Source organism: Lineus longissimus, chromosome 1 (assembly GCF_910592395.1).
Source record: "Lineus longissimus chromosome 1, tnLinLong1.2, whole genome shotgun sequence".
NCBI classification, from domain to species: Eukaryota; Metazoa; Nemertea; class Pilidiophora; order Heteronemertea; family Lineidae; genus Lineus; species Lineus longissimus.
In genome coordinates this window covers 7,734,738-7,757,466 of record NC_088308.1, presented here as the reverse complement: position 1 = coordinate 7,757,466, position 22,729 = coordinate 7,734,738, and the positions used below count along the sequence as shown (strand labels likewise).

At 41.5% G+C, this 22,729-nt stretch overlaps 2 protein-coding genes and 1 long non-coding RNA gene across 4 annotated transcripts; all 3 read right to left on the bottom strand.

The window, feature by feature from the left end:
- Positions 1-2: 2 nt before the first annotated feature.
- On the bottom strand, positions 3-2,781 carry LOC135498711 (phospholipase A2-like). 2 transcript variants are annotated; one of them, XM_064789096.1, is made up of 4 exons: positions 2,688-2,781; positions 2,086-2,236; positions 1,580-1,704; positions 3-622 (listed from the first exon to the last, which is right to left on the bottom strand). In XM_064789096.1, exons 1-4 carry the CDS (start codon positions 2,737-2,739, stop codon positions 144-146), a joined length of 807 nt encoding a protein of 268 aa, XP_064645166.1. In that variant the 5' UTR covers positions 2,740-2,781; the 3' UTR covers positions 3-143. The 2 variants fall into 2 exon arrangements, with proteins under 2 accessions (XP_064645166.1, XP_064645174.1); XM_064789104.1 differs by lacking the exon at positions 1,580-1,704 and adding an exon at positions 1,434-1,549.
- Positions 2,782-3,259: 478 nt separating this feature from the next.
- LOC135498700 (brorin-like) lies at positions 3,260-8,970 on the bottom strand. Its single transcript, XM_064789085.1, has 2 exons — positions 8,010-8,970; positions 3,260-4,535 (listed from the first exon to the last, which is right to left on the bottom strand). Exons 1-2 carry the CDS (start codon positions 8,527-8,529, stop codon positions 4,318-4,320), a joined length of 738 nt encoding a protein of 245 aa, XP_064645155.1. The 5' UTR covers positions 8,530-8,970; the 3' UTR covers positions 3,260-4,317.
- A 4,662-nt stretch (positions 8,971-13,632) lies between these two features.
- On the bottom strand, positions 13,633-19,549 carry LOC135498693 (uncharacterized). Its single transcript, XR_010449123.1, has 3 exons — positions 19,430-19,549; positions 14,711-14,947; positions 13,633-14,228 (listed from the first exon to the last, which is right to left on the bottom strand). It is a non-coding gene; the product is annotated as an uncharacterized LOC135498693 (long non-coding RNA).
- Between the last annotated feature and the right edge of the window lie 3,180 nt (positions 19,550-22,729).

The window sequence follows — 22,729 nt, the reverse complement described above, 5'->3', positions numbered from 1 at the left end:
ACTTAAACTAAAACGTTTCTTTTTCATTTATTCACAGTTTTTGTCAGGAAAATGGGCAAGACAGCAAATAATATGATGCTGAGCTGGGTGTATACCTGAGCTTACTCATGAGTAAAGTGGAATAAACGGATATGAGGTGATAACTAGCGCTTCCCATGTATTTTCTCTTTAATGCCTTTTACCCAGTCCTTAAATTTCGTCCAAAGTGACTCGTGCTCTTCTTCAGTATCCTCTTCTGGTATCTCCCCTGAACCTAAATCGCCAACATCCTCCTTCCCGCCTTCCCCCAGACCCAGCTTTTCCTTTACACTCTCCGGGATGTACTTCTTGGGCAAAAACTTACTCAACGTCCCCCAGTATTTTTCTGGGACGTGTTCTTGGATGAAGTCCCATTTCTCTGTCTCCAACTTGGCCCACGAGTCTTCCAAGTCGGTCCACACACTCTGCGGCACCCATTCCTCATTCAGGTAGGCCTTGATGAGGTATTCAAGCATAGTTGAGATTTTATCTTTTGATTTAAAGGTCATGTTGAACTGGTGTGCGTATTTGGCAAAACAATTGACTGCGTCTCGGTCACATCCACACAGCTTGGATTTGCAGGCATTTTTTTCTGGATCATCGTCTGAAGTGAAGAGAAAAGAGCTATGAGTGATTCCTTACCAAACCACTGCAGCCCACGTGTAATAGTGGAAAGGAAAGCTCGCCCTGTGAATAGGGAAGCAACCTTTCTGAGGGTCTTCCGAGTCAATGCCAATCACCTCTTAGCAAATCCAGCCTCAAATTGAAGACCACCACAAAACCAACCTGAACAGGAGAAATCAAAGCATGCATGTCAACTTTTTTCATTCGAACACAGAACACCTAAATGCAACGTTGGTTTACAAAAGCCTGAGCATGGCTCCTTGGGTGCCTCAGCCTGGCATAGCCACGGGAATCTGTAAGTTAGAATATGGTCCATACATGAACCCAGTTTATAGGTGACCATCAGTCTGAGGGTGGTTGGTTGGCCCTGACTCTGAGAGATAGGAGACCCTCTGAGAAGTTGTTGCTAATTCCACAGGGTGCAAGGGGTGCTTCCATAGATACAGGCCAACCTTAGGGAGTTTGAACTCCATTTTGAGGTAAAAAAATACAGTGGGTGATATGAATAAAGAGTAGTAAATGCTTTTATCTAAAACTCCATGTACATTTACACTTGGCCTTTCTGTACAAAATTGAAGTAAAAGCATTTGCTGGCCTTTATTCATATCACCCCTTGTCCCCGTTCATCTCTTGTCACATCCTGGTTGTCCTCGATGTCCCAGTGAAAATACATTATGTGTAGTGCATCTGTTGATATAATCTAATCTTATGCTACTGCATTTCGAGATGAAAAAGTACAGATTGTGACAATGTCTCTGTCTCTTGTCACATCCACGTTGTTCGGTACTTACGACACATGATGTCTCCATTATCATACGTCCAGTTGTATGGCATCAAATAAATTTTGGCAAATTTACAGACGGTTCTGTGGAGCTTGTAGTAGCAGTGGTCATGCTTCATGCAGCATCTATTAAATGAAATGATAATGTGTACTTACTGCATATTATCTCTCCATCATCATAGGCCCACATGTAAGCATCTGTATATACTTTGGCATGATTAAGTGATTTGCAGACTGTTTTGCGGATGTGTTCATAGCAATGGTCATGGTGCATACAGCATCTAGTTAATAGATTAGAGAAATATTTAAATTTCTAAAATTGCTCCCCTCACTGTCTAGAAGAGGATGGCTTTCCATTTTGGTTTGTATTGTGGTATCCTTTCTTCACTTCCTAAAACACTCCCGACGCAGTGGACCGGCCTCGTCCCGCCGCCCTCACGAACGAGACGAATATAGGATGACAAAATGGAATGCCCGGGGAGGTTACTTCCTCAGGGAAGGAAAGGTGGATTGTTTCTGCTCTTGATGAAGAATATAGTGGTATAAGCGGACTGGCGAAATGACACCACCCTGACACGAGACAGATAAGGTTTTCATGAATACAGGCACAACATTTTTTCTGACCGCCATTAAGTGCAAAAAACCCCTGATTTTTCGCTTACCTATCAATGTCATCCTTTGGCTCCCCACTTCCACCTAATCCACACCATCCCCCGTAACCATTGATGTCACCTGCGTCAAGGTTCTTGACTTGAACACCAATCATCTCTGCAAAGTTATCTAGCCGGCGTTTGCTGATTGTCTTCGGTGATCCTGAAAATGGAGGGGTTGAACTGTTGGTCTCCACGATGATGCGTCCAATTGCCACTTCCAGCAAAGCATTTCTGTCTCTTTGGAGACAAATTGAACATGGATGACAGAGTTACAACTAACTTGCTGTAAACTCAGTCAGGAGCCATCACAACCGGTCATCACAACCACAAAGGACAGGGATATACATGTTGTGCAAACTATTACTGTCATGCAGCGCGCACCTGACTAGTTTAGGCTGAGTAGTAAAAAATACATTGCTAGGTGGTGCAAGTCTTGACAGGCTTACTACGAGAGACCACGAGAAAGATGATCACGAACTACCAGTATAATGATGAGACCATGAGACATTATCAAGCTTTAATGACTGACCATCAGAGACCACGAGGAAGATGATTACAAACTATAATGACTTGCCGTCAGAGACCACGAGACTACATTTATAATGACTTACCATAGGAGACCATGAGAGAGAAAATTATTGTCCACATCAAAGCTGCTGCCATTTTGACGAAATCTGGTTAGAAATGAATTCGTCTGATAAGATAACCGGCTTTTTTACCTGCTTAGTATTCATGTGTGCTTCCGTTCTCACAGTAATGTCAACCAGTGAGGAGGATGGGGTGATGTGTTTCCAAGTATATCTTAAATTCAGCCTTGATCGATGCGAGCATCGAAAACCACTGTTCCACGCCATTCCATTCCCTGTATCAATTATCAATATTGACCTCCGTCCAAAATCCTCCTTCCTCATCGCATCCAGTGCGAGTGGAGCTGTGACGGATTGCGGGTGGCCCCATGACCACTCCATCGAGGGAGGGATGGTGGTCCTCCGATTAAATTTCGCTTCGGAGGATGCCCATGGACCGACGCATATTTTATGCAGCGCGGAAGTCTCACTGGGCTACACTACACTTCAGGCCGGTCGCCTCTGACACGTTGGGCGAGATGGAACAACCTGTGTGATTCTCAGACCGGTGCATCTGATGCTAAAAAATTGGAAATCGAACATGTACATAATCTCATGAAACATTGACTTTATTGCATTTGTTGATGTGATATAAAATGATAAGATGCAAAAACCTTGGTGGTCAAGATGGGATTCTCGGGATGTGTTAAACAATACATGTATATACAATTTCGTCAACTAAACTTCGTCAAAGTTATTAATTTTTTCCAATATTTCCTCATAACAGTTTTCCCTCAAAAGGAGGTTTAGAATGATTCGTTGCTACAATGTTAAACAGTGAATATAATGTACAAAGAATTCCCAACACCAAATAGGTCCGGTGGCTTTCTGCGACATGGCCGTCGTCTTGGAAGAGCACATTGAGATTTTAGCACGTTTAGCAAGGTTGCACGTTTAGTTTCCATCTAGTTGATATGGCAATCATAACTGTATCATACCACCAGATGCTGTCATTCCCACTCTCATGTAATCTTTAAACAGACAGCGGCCCTGACCTCTATCTGTCAAATGTAGATGTACCAAAAACAGACACTAGGAAGATTAAGTTCAAATATTTGGCATTATGAAAAATTCTTAGACCTAATCTTGTCGTCATTGTGCCTTTTTCTCGGTGGTTTTTTGGCAGAAGGGGTCACAACACACGGCGTCAAATTGACAGAGCCTCGGTCCGTCCTCAATGTCAAGTGGTTGTACAATCGTCCTCAGTCAGCAATCTGACTGTACACTTCTTAAGCTGTAGTGACGTCAAAACGCCATTTGTCTTAACATATATTCATTTACTTTAGTACGGCATGGAGTCTATCCGACTCATCTGACCTGTCATTGTCCGGCACAATTGGCGATATGTCTAAAAACGAGTACATTGTAAATAATGTGTTTTTTGCTTGAGTTTCGTACAGAAATGCAGAGTGTCAATGAAAAAAAGCATTTTAATACTAGTCTTTATTCGCATCACAATGGGCAACTGCGCGATGTGACAGAAACGATGAGATCCAGTCACAACATGTGCATTTTTTGAAGCACAACCACGAAAGACAAACACACAACCAGTGTGTCATTCGTTCGCTAGATGGCACAGCGATCACGCCTATTCCCTGGAGCTGGAGCTTTGCGTTCAAATTCCCGCCTTCCTATCCTTCGTTCCCGTCGCCTCCATATTTTTCTTTTCGATTTCCTTCCTAATGATGTCTGTCTTTATTTGGCATATGTTAGTGCAAACGGCGTCAAGACTTCGGTCCTTGAGGGGGTTGGGGCAGTGGCAGACGATACACCTGTCGACGCGAATCACCTCTCTTGCTGAGATGATACCTCCCCTGTAGTGGCAATTTGGACCTAAAAAGATGTTAACAATATGCAAGTAAATACTGTAGTTCAAATATTGTTCAGTTCCTGTTGGGAAATTTTTTGCCAAAAAGCAAGTGCATACACAAGGACCTGACGAACAGAAATTCACTAGGACGAAGATCTTATGAGGACGAGATTGTTGTTTATGAATATTGTATGGCATATCAGGACATAGCAAAACCTATCAATAGTGTCTGATTTGACACACTTTTTACAATTTTGTTAGAAAATGTGATCGCTTTGTTTAACAGAGTGATGTGAAAAAAAGATCTCATCATCGACGGGCCGGTGCAATCAATCCACACATTCATTCTTACTCCGTCTTATCAATGTTTTCATTCTTGGAAAACGTCTGCTCTTTTCTTTTTTTCAGCTGCATGGGACAAGAGATAATGTTTTTGTACACATGGTACCATGCAGGGAACGCATCTGGCGCCGCCGGTGTAACGTTTTAGGTTGTCCCCCTGGTTCCATATCGGAGAACAATGAATGGAAACAGTCGGAAAACGAAAACGCACCCCAGAATATTACACCGGGGATCCGCTGGAAATGATATCCCCTACGCATATCATCAGATCATATCGTACCCGGAGGAAACGTATTTGCTTGATTAATTTGGGGGAGGGGGGGGGGGGGGGGGGTATACTGTAGAGCTTCTTCAAGCTATATAGTAATGAGTAGATGGGTGGTTCTGCTATAAATGTCAACATACGTTGGTGTCAATAAGAGAGAAGTACATGTACATGTATTTGCGAACTGAGGTTAGCGAGTTGTTGTTTGTATATATATCGATTTATTGCGTCCATCCCCTGGATGTGTAGCTATAGATTGTCACGGCACGTCTCAGCGGTGCTTATTATATATTCGTACCCACGCCGTCCTTTCTACGACGACCTTTCCTTCAGCTTGTAAACATCCTGTAGTTTGTGGAAACTGCTGTAGCTGCAAGATAATAAAAAAAACATTCCCCGGGCTGCATCCCAACTAAGCCTCGTACAATTTTGAAGAAAAAAAAATATTTAAGAGTTAGTTCTGATTCGTGACGACCGGCCCACACAAAATGTCAGATTCAATTTTGAATGTCAGAAGTACAGAGTCGAAGCTTTTTTCGAATGCCTAAGGTTGCTGTATCCTAAATGACTGTCAAACCATCATGATTGTTATAAGATAGCGCTAATACATCATTGGTATAGGTTGATGAATATTGCGTTCTATCAAGTTATTAATTCAATTCAGCTAATGAGTGGCAGAACCAAGCGGTCGGAACTTCCCTGAATAGTCACAAAGGAAATAAACTCTCCTAGCATTTTAATCGGCATTTATGTCATCAGTGCGCGGATCCAGTAACTAATTCCGGGAGATATGGGGCTGATGTGGCGGGCACAGTCAGTCTTTGTGCTCTTTGATTATAAATCTTCCCACATTTCACTAAAAGCGTTAACATTATCATCATGAATCACCGATCGCTTATAAATGAAAGTGGAATGGGACATAAACAAAATCAGAGCATCCCAAAAAGGTGAGTATTACTGTAAACCGCCAATTTCGCAAACGTTTTATTTAATAATCTTGATGCGCCAAAGTCGCGGAAAGATATCTTTTTAAAAAGTTGTTGTCTGCCAAATGACAATCGTGATATTTTTCCGATTGAATTTTTGCAAAATGCGCCGAATGAGACTACCGCTGAGACAATTTGTTAGTAATCACTCCAGGACGATGCGAGGTGCTTAGTTCCGGTCTTTTCCCTAATGTTTGAAAACGAAGTCGGACCGCACAACGGAAGCCGACGCCCCCAAATCGAGTTCATAACGAGAGAACTGCCGTCTCTGTAATGAGTGAATGGAGGAGACAGTTGAAAGAGTCTATATCATTCGCAGACAAAACAAGATGGCCGTCGCGGCATCCATTTTGTTCGAGCCACCGCGGCTGATATGGGTCGAGCCACAGTTTAGTAACCCGCGCAGTTGTGATTCACTTGGCCTAAAGGCCGTTACTTGGCAAAGCCTCTCAGGGGACAAGGCATTCCCGTCAGGTCCCCATCCACTTCACCCATTAGCATAAAATGGCATTCAGTGGAAGCCTGCACGGTACCACGCAAAAAGGGGTGTTTTGTCGCACATCTCAGAGATTATAATCGCAGACTGTCGATGCGACAGAAATCGCTCGTTTGCACGCTGCTGGATTAGATCTGAGGAATGCGTAAACTTATAATTTTCCCAGTAAATTCCGTTTTCAACATTAAACGAGACGCCGGCTTTCCGGTTGTGTATAGGATCTCTTCGGCGATCGTATCGGGTAGCCAAAACATCAAGAAATATTTGACATTCCGATTGCATTTCAAAAAGTGTGTAAATAACCGAGTTGTTTTGGTTTATTTTTAATATATATAGTCACGGTGAAGCGTTCCTCGCTTACATGTAGGCTATGTCTATGTATTGCAATCTTGCGACTTTGGTTGTCGGACCACACTTAAGGTGTGTAATATTTGCTCATCTAAACACTTCAGGTGTTAATTTAAATTCTTGCAAACAAGAGTTCAATTTTTTTCTTGAATTAATTGAGATTGTATTTGGAAGTGCATGAGCGGATTTTTCCTCGCATAAGTCACAGCCACGGCGAATCCCTTAGTGTCCGGTAGGAGAAAATGGACAGTTGGAAAAGGTGTCCGCTCCTAGAAATAAAGCTTTTTGAGCTTTTGAAAAACCCTTCAGTATACATGTATATACTTTTTCGGCCAACACAAATACATGACCCCGTCGAGATATTTCGGCAAAATTAATGATCCCAAATGGTTATTTGACCTCTAAGGGTTTTTCAATTAGAAATCCTCGATCTATGCGGGGTGTATATTTGATTTGGCAAAAAACCCAAGGTATGTCAAGATCTCAAAAACCTTTATTTCTGAGAAGGTAATCCCAAAATCACGGTACACCCAACCACCTGCACATCCGCGGGGAGCGACAGGTGAACTTGTATGGGATGAGGCGTGACTCAATCGCCACTTCGGGGACATCTCGCCGTCATGAAATTCCGTTGAAGCGATGAGTCAGGTGTAGGAGACAAGGGAGTTTGAGATCCACGACCTTCACGGATCAAAAGCATCAATGTATGGAGATTATTCCCATCACGTTGCAAGACGTTGGTATCACTTGGAGAACTTCTCCTTATACTGCTAAAAGTATGGGGTGCACGTGATAAAACCAATGCAGAAAGATCAGGGTGCGACTTCGTACCAACAAATCAGGGAGGGGGAGAGGGGCTGGGGAACACAGTCCTGTGACTTTAGCAGTAGTTGAATCGTCTGTTCGCGTGCTCCTGTGCCATGACAACGAATCCAAACCTGCAAATGAACGAGCAAGCACACGGATAACGACAGTTAAAGTCCCGGGACTGAGGAACCCAGTCGAGTTTTTCTCCATTTTTTCTAAAGGTGCATTATTTTGTGATATAAATTTATCTTACCTCTTGGGCAGTATCCACAGCACTGTTTTGGTAAAGTGACAGGGTCCACACACATGGCCATAGGACATTCCGTCTTCATGCACAGAGTGTGCTGGCTGTCCTTTGGACAGAAACATTTTGTGCAGACATCCGATCGCACCTCCGACCCCTTGGGATATACCCTGCCGTCAGTGTGGAGACACCCCTGCTCCATACACTTGCCACAGCACTCTCCGGGCTCCGTCTCGTACCGGAGGCACCCCTTGTCGTATTTGCAGTCCATCACACTACACACAGCCCTGCCTCCCCGGCGGGGACAGCGACAAAACGTGCAGGGGTCAGGGCGGAATTTCTCCCCAGCGGTGTAGGTGTCATTCTCATAAACACACAACTCACTCCGTCTTTCCACACTCGGTTCGCCTTGTGAACTGTCAGTTTCAGCATCAGTCCGTCTGTGGTGATGTTTATGATGGTGCGACCGAGCATCCACAAATGTCGCCAAACCTATCACAACTAATAAACAAATGGCACCGAAAGACATTTTTAAAAGGCAGTTACAACTCAGCTTTGGTCCGAAACGATGTGACCCCGTCTTGTCTCCGTATACGCCGCAAATTCGCACGTTTCTTCACTCGAGCTCCGCGTCCTCGAGAGTTCCACGGCCTTCTGATGACAGGTTGAGTGTTCTCTCCCGCTTTCTCAGCAGACGATGTCGATTGATTCCCCAGGCCAGACTCATATGGTTCCTTTGTAGTAACCTCTCACTAACACACCCAGCGTCTAACGCTGACTCACTCAACGGAACCAACAGAGATAGATAGAGATAGAATATTCCTAAAATAAGCAAACGCACTGATTGGTGCTTTTTTGCTTCAAATGATTAAATTCTTTCCATCTCTTGTGTCCACAACCCGTGTCCTGTTTGTGGTCGTCCAATAATCAAATCGTCAAATGACCCGAGGACCAGTCATGATCGGAATTTTGGAACAACTTGCGGAGACCCGCGTCTCGGATGAACCTCGTCCCCCTAGTCGGCTTTTCACACTGTAGATGAATCAAATATTTATTTATACAATTTGTCTAGGACTTGTGCTTCGACGTGTTGCTAATAAACACTTTATGCCCTTATAAGAATCCGATTCTGAAGTGTCACTGGTATCCAAGACAAACACATACGATTGCGAGTGTCTAAACTTGTAGCTGTAATATTGTACACAATGTTGTTATTGTAAAAGAATGCTGTGATTTTCACCAAACTCGAGCCAAGACACCTGTTGAATCAATCAGCAAACTCCTGCAGGCGATGTGAAAATTATTTTCAACCAGTTTTCTATCTTTCAACAGGAAATACGTATGAAGGGCAGGGGGGTTTTAGAGCGCCAGTTCCGGCATCATGTTAAACGGGTCGAGGACACAACAGCTATATATATTTTTTGAAAGACCGTCTTTAAAATCAGATACGTTTTCAACTTACTTGTAAACTTCAAAATAATTCCATGGCGGCCGCGGTTTTCATCGTGTGTTAAACTGTTATTCGAACTCTCTCGTCAGTTCAAACACTCAGGTGAATTTATTCAAATCATGCAGATCGCCGTATAACCTGTATCTCAGGATGGTCTTTATGTGAATAGAGCATGTTCTCGCGACCTGCAAAAGCATAAGTTGTTGGTGATGTCTGTCTCCTTTCTAAATTCAAGGCGGGGGATGTGTATGATCAAGATGTGCGGTGAGACACAAGAATTGGCGAAGGATTGGCTGGCTTTCAAGTATAAATCTACTAATATCACAAAAGAGGCCAGTTTGCGTCCTCAACAGAAAGTATAAGGAAGTTTATTTTCTCTCGAGAAAAGGCAGTGCAAGGTTTCTCGCCCGCGGAATTGACGTAATTTTAAAAACAAATTAAATCGAGGGAATTCTAATTATTTTATCTTTGAATTTTAATGCGATGTCTTTTAAATTCAAATCGTGGCCCTGGGCTGCTCGCTTTATGTTTTCCGAAACAGCCAGCAACTGATCTTATCTGTTACGATCCTCCATTATCTCGGAGACAAAACATTGCGACGAAATCAGCATTGTTACTTTTAAAACACAAAAGAAACATAACCAGTGGTTAATGGATCCGAAGGGTTATTTAAATCGCGGATATTTATTTCTTTGAACATGCCACCTTAAACTCTTTACAAATATGTTTAACCCGGTGTAACATCTGTGGTTGTTTCCCATGTGTCAGTGTTTCCAATAGACACAATAGGCTGGGTGATGACAGCACTAGATAGGCGGACATCTTAAAGTAACAGCGGATTTTGATATATCAAGATGGCTAGCGGTGTAACATGTAACGCCAATTGCAAGATTAGGTTTGACAAGGTGAAGATGGCGCAGAAGTCGTCGTTTGCTGTATTCCAGTTGAACAAGGAAAGGGATGAGATCATTGTAGATGAGGATGTGGACAAGGAATTGGATGCCATGGCTTCCTACAAGGAGCTCACCGACCTGCTTGCCGATAAAAGTCGCCCGAGCTTTGGCCAGCCAAGATACATAATCTACGATGTTCATGCAGACAGACACAGCACACGTCTTTTCATTTACTGCTGAGTATTTTTGCTTTTGAGTGTTCAGACACTGGAATTTATTATCACTTGCCGCCATCTTAGATATCGGCATCCTGAGATTCAGGTGTTTGATAATCCTACGTCTTAAACTGTGTCACCAGTTCAGACTGCAAATCTTATTCAGGCCGAATTTGTGCCACTTTCTCTCATAAAACGTTTTATTTTATTAATAAATAACAGAATATGATCTTTATAAATAAAAGCTGACACTTACTGGTGGGTTTGAAGACAATTTTATGGGGAACTATAAACGCAGCGTATAGGCAGCAATCATTTTCGCGGGCTTAGTTCTGATGCAATAATCCGCTCATTGCAAATCGAAAAATTCTTTAGCTCACCTCTGGGGTGCTTATACGATACCATGGCGTCCGTCGTCCGTCGTTGTCCGTTAGCGGAGCACGTTTATTTCGTCACCGCTAGGGCTAGATGGCTGAAACTTGGTGTGATGGTAGCTTTGGGCAATATCCCCAGACGTATTTTTCTTTTCGCGATATGACCTACTTTCTGGCCTCGGGCGGCCATCTTGGGAGTTGTTTTTTGCCTTTTTGAAGCTAATGGTTGTACGTAGAGTGACGAAATTTTTATGGTGGGTTTATCTAATAAGGTTAAATGACATATCACCCGGGTTTTTAATTTGACCTTCTTTTCAAGGTCACGGAGGTCGAAATTCACTAAATCACCGATAGGCGGCACGTTTCGTTTCTATTTGAGCTAGAAGGTTTTAAACTTGTGAGGACATGTATCTAGGGACCCTCTCTTCTAATCCAAAAATTTGTCCCGCTCGGTCCTCAAATATGGCCGCCAGCGGCCATCTTGAAAATTAAACAAAGTCGGATTGCAACCAAATGTCATGTGATTGTATATCTATGTACTCTCTACAACATACCTGACTTTCAGTCAAATTCATCGACCAATATGGCGCCAGGCGGCCATCTTGAAAATTAAACAAAGTCCTATTACTCCGAAACTAATGATCGGATTGCAACTAAACTTCATGTGATTATGTATCTATGTACTCTTATCAATATCCATAATTTTCAGTTAAATCCCATGACAAATGTGACCACCAGGCCGCCATCTTGAAAATCAAACAAAGTCCTATTACTCCTTAACTGTTTAACAGATGTCAATCAATTTCCATTTGACATGTACACTCTTCAATAACCCTGAAATTCAGTCAACTTTAAACCAAAATGCTATACATAGATGGTGCCGGTAATTTTCCTTTGTGCCATTGAGCCGAGAAGAATAATATCATTCAATGAAATCAAAACTGGTGAAACTAGCCAGAAACTGTCCTCCCCATATCCACTGCAAATGACATGCATTACATTACCCGAGGTGAGCACATGGTCCCTGGACCATTTCATCTATATACGAAGTACTTCTTTCAAGATGGTGGTAACTTAATAGTTTCGGAGGTGTTGTAAGGAACGAAATCAGCTCCTCTGGTGTCACATGTCGTCCGTCGAAGTAGCTCCCTTAAGTACGTACGCACGAACACGCCGATTTTTAGACCCCCTCCCCCTGCCACTACCATCGGTATGTTAGTGTTCACTGCAATCAGAGTCCTGGAAATAAGCGTATGGTCATTTGATGTCCTTTACGCTCATATAACTGACATTTGACCTCTGACCTCGACTTCTCTGTGCAAGTGTGGTGAGACTGTAAGGCCGTTTGAGAAGATGGTGTACAAAGCAGCCAAGGACTATCTGAAAAGACTATTGGAAGTCGAGCATGAGAGCGAGGCCAAAGACCTCAACGAACTGGTGAACGCAGTGGATGATTTCCTCGCAACTGATTGGTATCGTAACTGAGTGTACATTATCATTAGTTCAGTCACCAGTGTATGACCATACGATCATACACTATTCAAGATTCCAGAAGGTGGCATACAGTCTAGCTCATATTACAAATATCAACACCTATGATTTGTGATAACTCCTAAAATACCAGACCGATTTCAATAAGGTTTGAACAGGGTTGCCACAAATCTTGTTGTCCATTAGAACATTTTTATTACAGTGAAAAGCATTATTGTCTTACTTATGTAATCAATCATTTAACCCGGACTCCAGAAATATTATGTACAGTGTTAAAGTTATATGAAATTGGTCGGAGTATTAGAAGTAAAATATAATTGTACTTTTGAAATAGTTCAGTCTTCTTGTTAATTTCGTGCCTCTGCAGTTTATGTCGATATGGACGAGCTTGTGTGAATTAGTAATTCCAGGAGAAGTACTCGTTTTATAACTGTCCATCTTGTGATTTCTGGGAAAAGTTTTGCTTAACTGACAGATTAAACAAATACAAAAACACAACTGGGTGAGGTGAGAAAATGTGAAATTCAGGCAAATGGGCAGTGATGTGATAGTCCGGGAGCTGAGCGACTTTTATTTAACATGCGAGCTACAAATGATTTGAATGTGTTGTGGGATAGAGTACGCCTACCTGACCGTAAAAACCAAATTCTTAAGTTTTCCCAGTGGTGGCCGGGTGTAAGAGATAGAGGGGTTCGAATATTTGTTAATGGCTTTATCATTCGACCACAAATGGGAGCTCTGTACATGATTCACTTGGATTAAGTTGTCAAGCATCGATGCGTAAGAAAAAAGCCATCCGATTATTTCGATTCCAAAGCTAAAAAATGTCACATACGTCTCAGTTCCAGCTAGGAACTATTAAACGCAACGATATGGACGGACCAGATAAAAAATCGTCAATAGCTCATCTAAAAAACAAAATGGATAATGGCGAGGTCCTTATGGCTGCATGTCTCGACGATTGACGCCACGGATACTGACTGATATCCTCTGTGACTTTCTCAAAGAGACGAGTGTAACCAAAACGAAGGGAGTCTGCAATACCACATCAAGGGTTCTTCTACACACAAACACAGTGATTGAAGTTAAAAGAGATGATAGAATGGAACACTTGCGTTATCACCACCATCCGAGTGTTATATAGGATACATCAATGAATTAAAAACATCCCCTTAACGGGATCGAAGTGATAGAGAAAAAAGACCGAGATGAATGACATATTTTAATATTTTTTTCTGATCACATGAATTACCTAATATTCCGTTGACTGATATTCTAACTTTTGCGCAGCGTATCGTTTTGAATATACATATACACCTTGATTCTGAAACTTCCTGAATAGTTCTTTCGAGTCATAAATAATGGAGTGCGTCATTTCGGTTCGATTGAAGGAAGACTGAATAGGCAAGAAACAATTCGACCCGATTAGGGTCACTGTTATTTCGCAACACGCGAAGACATCGTTTTAAATCATTTGGCCTCTGTCAAACCAGACGCAATTCCCTTACTCTATAGTACGGAGACCCAAAATCGGATCCCCATGATCCTGCCAATATAGTTCCCCTCAAAGTTCAAACTTCTTGTTTTAAAAAATTAAAAAAGGCCTGTGGTCAGACGATCGCTTCTCCTCACATACATGTCTGTAACAACAACCGCCCATGTGCCACGGAACAGTGCTTCCATCTTTCGCTACCATAGAAACCTATCCGAAAGTCATACCGTCTGAAGTACACGCGCCCTGAAGTCCTTTCAATGAATAGCGACGAGAGAATGAGTCTTCGTTGATTGGCCGTTTATCACTCCAACTGAAAAAAAGGGAGAAACTCTAAATAACATTGATAAAAGTCTTTGAGAAACTTCGGACAGGACAAACTCCTTATTTTGCCGGTCCTTTATACACGAATGTGACAAGATTTCGTCAATTTCTGTGGACTATTATTGGCCTAGCCTTGTATTACCACCTCATGGAGGGGAGTACATTGCGAGAAAGCAACTCAATGCTGCCCAAGAAGATACATTCAAAGAACGAAGCGATTTAGGGTTAAGTGTCTCGCTCAAGGACATCGAGACGAAACAGTGGTGAAAATTGTCGTACCTCCTTAGGCCCACCGGGTATAAGCCCAGTGTATCTGTGAGTGTTTCTACTTTTAGAGTTAGGTTCTTTGGTCGCCTTATCCGTGAATAGGGAAGGCACTGAAATCTGGGAAACACTGGACAGATGTTACAGTTGCACTGGCAACGGCGTTCTTAGCACTGAGCGCCCACTGACTGTTGGTACAATACTCACCACCAGATGTCTTTACCATCTATCGTCGGAACATGTACCATTGTCGCTCGTCCCTCTTTCTCCGGCACTGGTTACACGACTCTGGGCAGAAGAACCTCATGGTCGAAGCTGCCTTCGGGTTCTTTGAATTACACTTGCCGCTCTTGGCCCAGATGCCACACTCACCCATCGTATCCCTGCATCCTCTCTTTTCTCGGTTCTCCTCAGAGTCACCCCAGTCACTCGCCGGGAGAGATTCTGCAAGCGAGGAACGAAAAACGATATCGTCAAATGAATTTCGTAAATAAAGTAAGGCCGTAATCACTGACTGCAGCATTTCTATAAATGACCATTGGCATTATTAAGGGCAATATTACCCAGCTGTCGGCTGCCAAGTCGCCTCCTATTCTACATTAGTATAGTTTCCATCAACAATTTGCACAAAGAAGAACAAATTCAAAATCTGACTGAATTATCGCGCTTTTCCGATGTTGACTCCGTTTTGACCCATGTTGGCTCTCCAAGCATCGACTCTTTCCACGTGGAACGATGCACTAGTAATTTTACTTCTCCAAGCTGGGTGAGGTTTAAGGAATTGATACCGAACCGGAGGTATTGGTTGTCTCACCAAAACCGCGAGGGTCGTTTGCGCATAGTGCATTTACACTGTAAAGTGCGGTTCGTTCTAAATCCTGGTATTTTAGAATACATGATTGAAGGACGACCGGTTCGCTGCTGTAAAAGCGAAGAAAATAAGGAGCGTCTTCGACATTATCTTATTCGCCAAAACTTCTCTCATTTTCGGAAAGAAAGAAACTTCCATCCTGATGAACAAGGGTTTTATATCTAATCATGTCATTCTGATGAGATATGAAAATGAATTGACGAGATATTCCGTGAGAGATAAGCAAACACTTGTTTTGACAGTTGATGACCAGTTTAGATGCATATATATCAAGCCATTTATGCTTGCCACCGCCACGCATGTTTTTATAGTCATGATATAGTATATTAGCCTACGGTACACGATTGTAGACATATATCTATTTAGTGAGATAATAACACCATAATGAAGATAAGCATGATAAATAAGGTAGTTTGAATAAAAGTTTATGAGAATGGATGACTTGTTGACATCTGGTTTTACACTTCGCATAGTAAACACCCTATTACTCGCTCAGAGATGGGATTGGGCCAAATTACAATTCGTCTCTATTGTCTGGCCAGATACTTTCCTTTTTCACAGACAATGGCAATTAATTTGCAGGGCTGTGGAGGAAATTATGGTCGCACCTTACTATACACACACTATCAAAGTGATACCTCAGGCAAACACATATCGCGTGTGTTTATCGTTGTGCGTTATTTTGATATGACAGATCTAAATAATTGAGCGTCGCCGTGTATTCATTGATACTGAACTGGAGGTATGTATCCCTTGTCTCACTAAACACCAAAGGGAGGCACTAAATATAGGCTAGGTTTTGAAATGGTTTCTCCACCCTCTAGCGTTAGATATCTATCCTGAAACACCTTAAACTAAACAGTGAAAAGTGATTTCTAGTGTTTCTGACCGCTTCTGACCGCATATTTTACTCCAACCCGAGCGGTAGCGAAAGCGAAACGGGGCGCACAATAAAATACAGAGAAAACGATACCTCATTGTAACCGAGGTGTTTTTAATGACCAATTTCAGCAACAGCCACCGTTACCACTGCACTCTGTCATTGGTAAACCCTGGCCATTCCGTTTTGAACCCTGTCGCCGATAGGCTTGTCTCGGGGATGTTAATATGGCCAACATTCACTTGTATTGATGTTGTTTGATGGTTCAAAATTAAAGGGCCCTAAAGTAGAATCGTTTATTTGGAAATTGAAATATATGTACCTGTACGTTAATTTATTGATCATTTATATGGGAAAATCCTGTAGAGAGTAAAATGTTGTCTCTAAGGTTGAGCCTCATCGCGCCCGCCATATATATGAGATAATAGGGTACCTAGCGGTTACCGTTGCCTTGGAAGTTTTACACCTGGTCACCGCAGGGCCTAACGACACAGTAACCCAACAATAAACTGCAATCACCGAATATTTCTTACATGATAGGAGTAGAATCGACGCACAATGTAAATAAGATTAATTGAGGTTAGTTCCAACATGGAACGAGTTGTTGATCAGATAACATGGCATGAGAGATTCAGGCAATTTGAATTGTTGACCACCCTGGATCTGTGGCTAAGATTTTCAGTGATGGTTGACTGTAACCCCCAACTTCAAAACCGAACTTATTCCTCGATAGTTTACAGTACAACTGCTATTCATTTGAGACACTCATTAAGTAGTCAGCTTATAGGTGGCGCCAAAGAAGCTCCGAGCTTTTGGGGGGTCAATCTTCATGTCAGTTTCATCCAAATTTCAGAATACTTAATGCCTCAATGTTTCTGTTCAGTTTTTTTCGTGTTGCCGAGTATAACTAGATGAGGCACTGGTGGCATTTATTTGGGGTACTCACTAAGTTAGTAGAAACAGAAGCTCTAAGTTGGCTCTTTTCGCCAAACTGCAATTATATGTGTACACTTGTCTCCTTACCAAATGCGTCAATTTGAAAACTGATTGGCACATGTTTACAACAATATCCTAGATATTCATTTAAAAAGTCACTTTCTTTTAATTTCTGAAAACATTTTGGCTTTTGGCGTTGTTTTTTAACATAGTTCCAGTGCTGCCATCTAAACCAAAATCATCCAACGAAGTTATCCATTGTGGCTGAAGATGGCAGCACTGAAGCTAACACAATTACCAGTTAAAAAAACGACAAAAGCTGAACTTCTTTTAGGATTTAAAGGAAAATAAGTGATGACCCCAAATGTTTGTCTTCTGTAATGGAAATATCAAGGACATTGTAACATATGCCAATCAGTCATCAGGTTTACTCATTAAGTAACTGGATAAAAATGTCCATACATATTGCAGTTTTGCGAAAAGAGCCGACTTATCCAGAGACTCAGGTTTTGATACTCTACACGTCATATCGAGAGGCGGAGTATATTGAAAACAATTGATGCCAGGATGATGCTTCCCCTAACTTAATGAGTGCTCCAAATAAATGCCATTAGTATCTCATCTAGTCCCAGGCAACAAATAATTGAAAAGTAACATCAAGTATTCTGAAATTTTGAATGAAACATGAAAACATGAACCTAACATGAAAATTGACCTTCGACGGTGTCTCTGCAGGTTTCTAGTTGTGCACCGAGGTTAATGGGTATAATTAGTAGAAGATCCAAATACACTTCACGAAAATTTCCGAGAGCTCGGCTACTGGTTGTCTCATCCGGTGAAACGGCGCGAGGGTGGAGCTGAAATGTTGGCCAACGGCGTTTTCGGCTTCAATATTCAGCATCAAACCGGTTATAGTTTCCTGACCACAACCACGGCCGCCAGAACGAGGGACAGTGCAGCATACAGTCTAAAACCGTGCTAAATCGTTTCCAAGTTGTTTTAAAATTAGTACGATTTTATTGCATGGCATAATTCCAACTTATGGGGACCCTATAATCATCAGCTTATGAAAACTTCGAATATACTGTCAACATAATATGGGAATACAAAAAGAAAAATTCAGATTTGCGCCGACCATTCAATTTCGAATTTTACGTTAGAATGGCCACCGAATTTCTTTTAGATAACCTCTGAAACATCATAATCGGGAAGGATACCGTTCCTATTTTGCAAAATAACGAAAAATGTAGAAAAAACCCAACAAAATAAGCTAAAAGGAATCGGTGACGAAATATGGACAAATTGAACCAGACAGACGAGAATTACGCATGGAACCGATGGACGCATTGAACCAGGGACGAAAAACGAATATGTATTGAACCAGGCCGACGAAAACTGACATGCTTTGAAAAAAGCCATGGTACACTCTCAGAAATAAAGGTTTTGAAAACATTTCGGCCAATACAAATACACCATGTATAAAGGCTTTTCGCTAGAATGAAAAGCCCTGATGGTTTTTGAGATTTTGCAAAGGGTTTTTCATTTTACTGAAAAGCATTAAACCAGAGACGGAAAAAGGACGCATTGAACCTGAGTAGTAACCAGAGAGGGGAAATGGACTCATGGTACTAGGGATGGACGCATTGAACCAGAGAGGGAAAGTGGACGTATTGAACCATGGACAGGGAAAAATCGACGCATTGAATCAGAGAGGGAAAATGGACGGATTGAACAAGAGGGAAAGTGGGCGTATTGAACCAGAGGGGGAAAGTGGACGCATTGAACCAGAGAGTGAAAATGGATGCATTGAACCAGCGGAAAAGTGGACGTATTGAACCAGAGAGGGAAAAGGGTCGCACGCATTGAACCTGAGACAAATAAAACGGACGCAACTATTGATGGTTCGGATAGGTGTCAAACATGTCAAAGGTGTCTTCGATCATGATTACTGTCGGACTTCTAATTCCCGGGCTTGCTATATATATCAGAGAGACTAGAAACACTTTCACACCGGCAACGTTTATGGCTCCCCATATTTCAGTATTTCCAAACAATGGGCAGCTCAAGATGATATTTTTCAAAAATGTGTCAATCTGTCTTTTAGCGTGAGGAGAAACACTAAAAAACGTTACACCTGCCTGCAGGTTTTCTGTCAACGGGTCGTTGAGAGTGATAACGAATATATACCACTAAGTTTGATTTAAAATACGATTTAAAAATATACTTAAGTTTTACATACCTGCTATTAGGACGAAAATTAAGGCAATAAGAAGACAAACAATTCCGTAACGCTGCATTGTGGTGGGTATATCTTTGCTATGCCTATTGGCGTGACTGAGAGGTTAAATGGGGGAGGGAGGGAGATCGGAGCTTATATACGAATGCAGAATGGAACTGTCATTAACAACATACTTAATATGTACATTTATAAAGTTATTGAGCCAGTCACGTGAGCCTGATCGTGACTGGTTGCTCCTGGGAATGGGAAGCGGTGTTTGACCATTAGTTTATTTAACATGGTTAACGCAATTATATACAACTGATGGGGTAATGAGAGAAAGTTCAAGCAGAAAGTACATGATACGAAACAGAATAGGATAACCGAGACTTTTGTATAAGTCATGCTGGTTTTAAAGATACTCCGCCTACTGTCGGTTGCCCTCACCTCCGAGACAAGACCACAATTGATTTTTTAAGCCTTTTAGCAGTTAAATTGTCAATGTTTGACCGCGACGCATCAAAGAATGCGTGGTGTTGTGAATCTGAAATTTAGATTATGCTATTCCGGACAGTCGGGCAAGTAAATGGTGAAAAATAAACTGGTGATTGACCACGGAAATTTTTTGATAATCGACAAATTAGACAGACTTTGATATTTCCACTCTTTTCAGCCAACTGGCAGAAAAAACTCAAAACACGCCCCCTATTACCCAATTAGAAAAATTCGAAATTAATTTTTTCATCAAATAATTTCTTTATATCTGTAGACTTGCCACAACAAATATTTTTTCAATACCTCTCCAAATATGTACTTGAGAGTTAAAAACATGCACTCGTCTAATTGATAGGCCTCGACCCTCCAACCGGCTATGAATATTCATTAGTGGTCTTGTATCCTCCTATTCTATACATAAGGAGTTTCCATCAACAAATTGCAAAAAAAGGGAAGAATTCAAAACACGCTTTTCCGATTTTGACTCCGATTCGACCCGAGTTAGCTCTCCATGCGTCGATCCTATCCATGTGGAACGATGCACTAGTAAGGCGCTTCCTGGAGCCATCGATCTACCCTGGCCTGTGACGTCATCTTCTGGTTCATCAGTAAACAATTTTTCTAAACGTGTTTGATGATTTTTAAATTTTGTTTCAGCTCTTAGATAATATTCGTTATTTTAGTACGCACAAGACCTTTGTGGGCAGCCGACAGCTGGGTAATATTGCCCTTAAATAATACCAATGGTCCTTTAATTAATTTTTAGTTGAGAAATAACATGTTGGTGAACAGATGTAGGTCTATCTAATGTCGCCATCTATGTTAGCACGGAACTGTCATTGATGTTAGGGACGATATCCGACACGAAACCTTCCTAATAACATGTACAATCAAATTGTCCAGATAATATAGTCAAATAATCTTCCATCATCTTCTGGAAGTGTCAAATATTTTGTTTTCTCATAATTTTGCCCATACTTCAATAAAACGCACTGGCTGTTGCGCGCGGGCCAAGAGATGTATAATGTAATGGTACCATGGAGATGAATTAACGCCGTTGAAGCTGAATTTCTTATCCCAAGGCACTTTGGGATGTAATCGCTTGTCAGTGGTGTTTCTAATCATTCCATCAGCACCGCGGGAAAATCATCAACTGTATTTATGTGCGCTGTGAAATTGGGAATAAAATCTACTCGCGTCCCACAGGGCCAAGTCCAGTGAAGGTTGTGTACGCTCCTTTAGTCGCCAGTGGGGAGAAAACTCAGTTTGAAAGAAATTTAACTGCGTTGGATCTCCACAGTCGCGTATTGTCGGCAATGACAAGTGCTGCTCCACCTGGTGTCAAATAATGGAACTCGAAAAATGCACAATGCAGTGCAAATTCGTGCTCATGGGGTCCTTTAGTTATTACTTCATGTTGGTACAGCGCAAACGGAAACTTGCAAGAACGATATGACGGACGACGAAACCGGCCTCATTTTTCTTCTAATTTAATCGCCGTTCCCCGTCTTTTTGCAGTATAAAATGGTCTATGCGATTGTATGCATGGTCTCATCCTCGGTCAGTTCGTTAAGGTTGAAACCACCAATTAAGGAATGATAGAATAATTATAATGCTGTTAACCATCCCAAGACGATCATATACGTTTAGTCTGATCAAGTTAGTTATTTCAAACAATATAATTGGATAACAATGTTTCCAAACGCTTCATTCAAGGCCGAACGCCTGCCCAACACATTTGGTTTCTGAAACGGCATATTAATGCAAACTATGTATATTGAACCCATTAAAAACCTTTTAAATTATGACGACCATCAGAAATATACATAAATATGTATATATATGTATATCTTAACAATAGATCCGCAGCTGGGCGGATTTTGCACATCAATTAATAATATACTGTATATCTATGTAAAAAAAACATCCTTAGATTTTGGGCGACCTCCGGAAAAGCCTGCATGCCTGCATGCATGCTTCGGGAAATGTGATGCTGATTTCTGGTAAAGAATCGTTCATAGATTGCACAAAGGTTATTATACAATGAAAACATCAAGGACGCCAAATATATCAATATTTTGTCATGTAAACATGGTAAAAAGACTAAAGTTGGTTGTATTCTGTACAGAATGTAACCTTTTAAAGTACCCATTTTTCTTGCTATTTGACGCATTAATTTCCTGAGAATATTTCTATGGCACCCCCTGAATGGTCATTTCGTGTCTAGTCAAGAGCGTAATATCCGCGCTTGTTAAGAAGAAAATATGGTGGACACTTGAGGTTGGCTGGGGCTTATTTAATATTTGGTTCATCTGTAGTGACAAACAAACGTTCATCACCCAAAAAATTACACACCGCTCGTTACGAAATTGGGGGACAGGGTGAAAATGCTTTTTTCATCACGGGTTTAATGGTATTCATTTCTCATAAGAATATCCCATATACAAACATCGCTTATTTTAGTTCACTGACTGGTTCACAGGTGGTCCAAATCAGCTCCATTCAGTGCTGCTAAAATACATACCTTGATACAAATTATCAATTAACTCAGATGACATGATTTTCTGGTTTTATCTCGTTTAGAAGGAACTATTTCATAGACTGCGAGAGATTTCTTTAGTGTGAAATATAAGCACCTACCGAATTATCAAATGAAATGGCCGGGGACCATTTGATCACCTGGGGTCAATGGCAGGAACATTGTGTCCAGTATGGTTACAAATAATTTTACCTCAGGTCAAGGTCAACATTTTAAGATTTTTTTCATCACTCGGTGCTGATTGACCCAGGGAGTTGTAAAATATAGTGTATACACCCCTCCTCCTT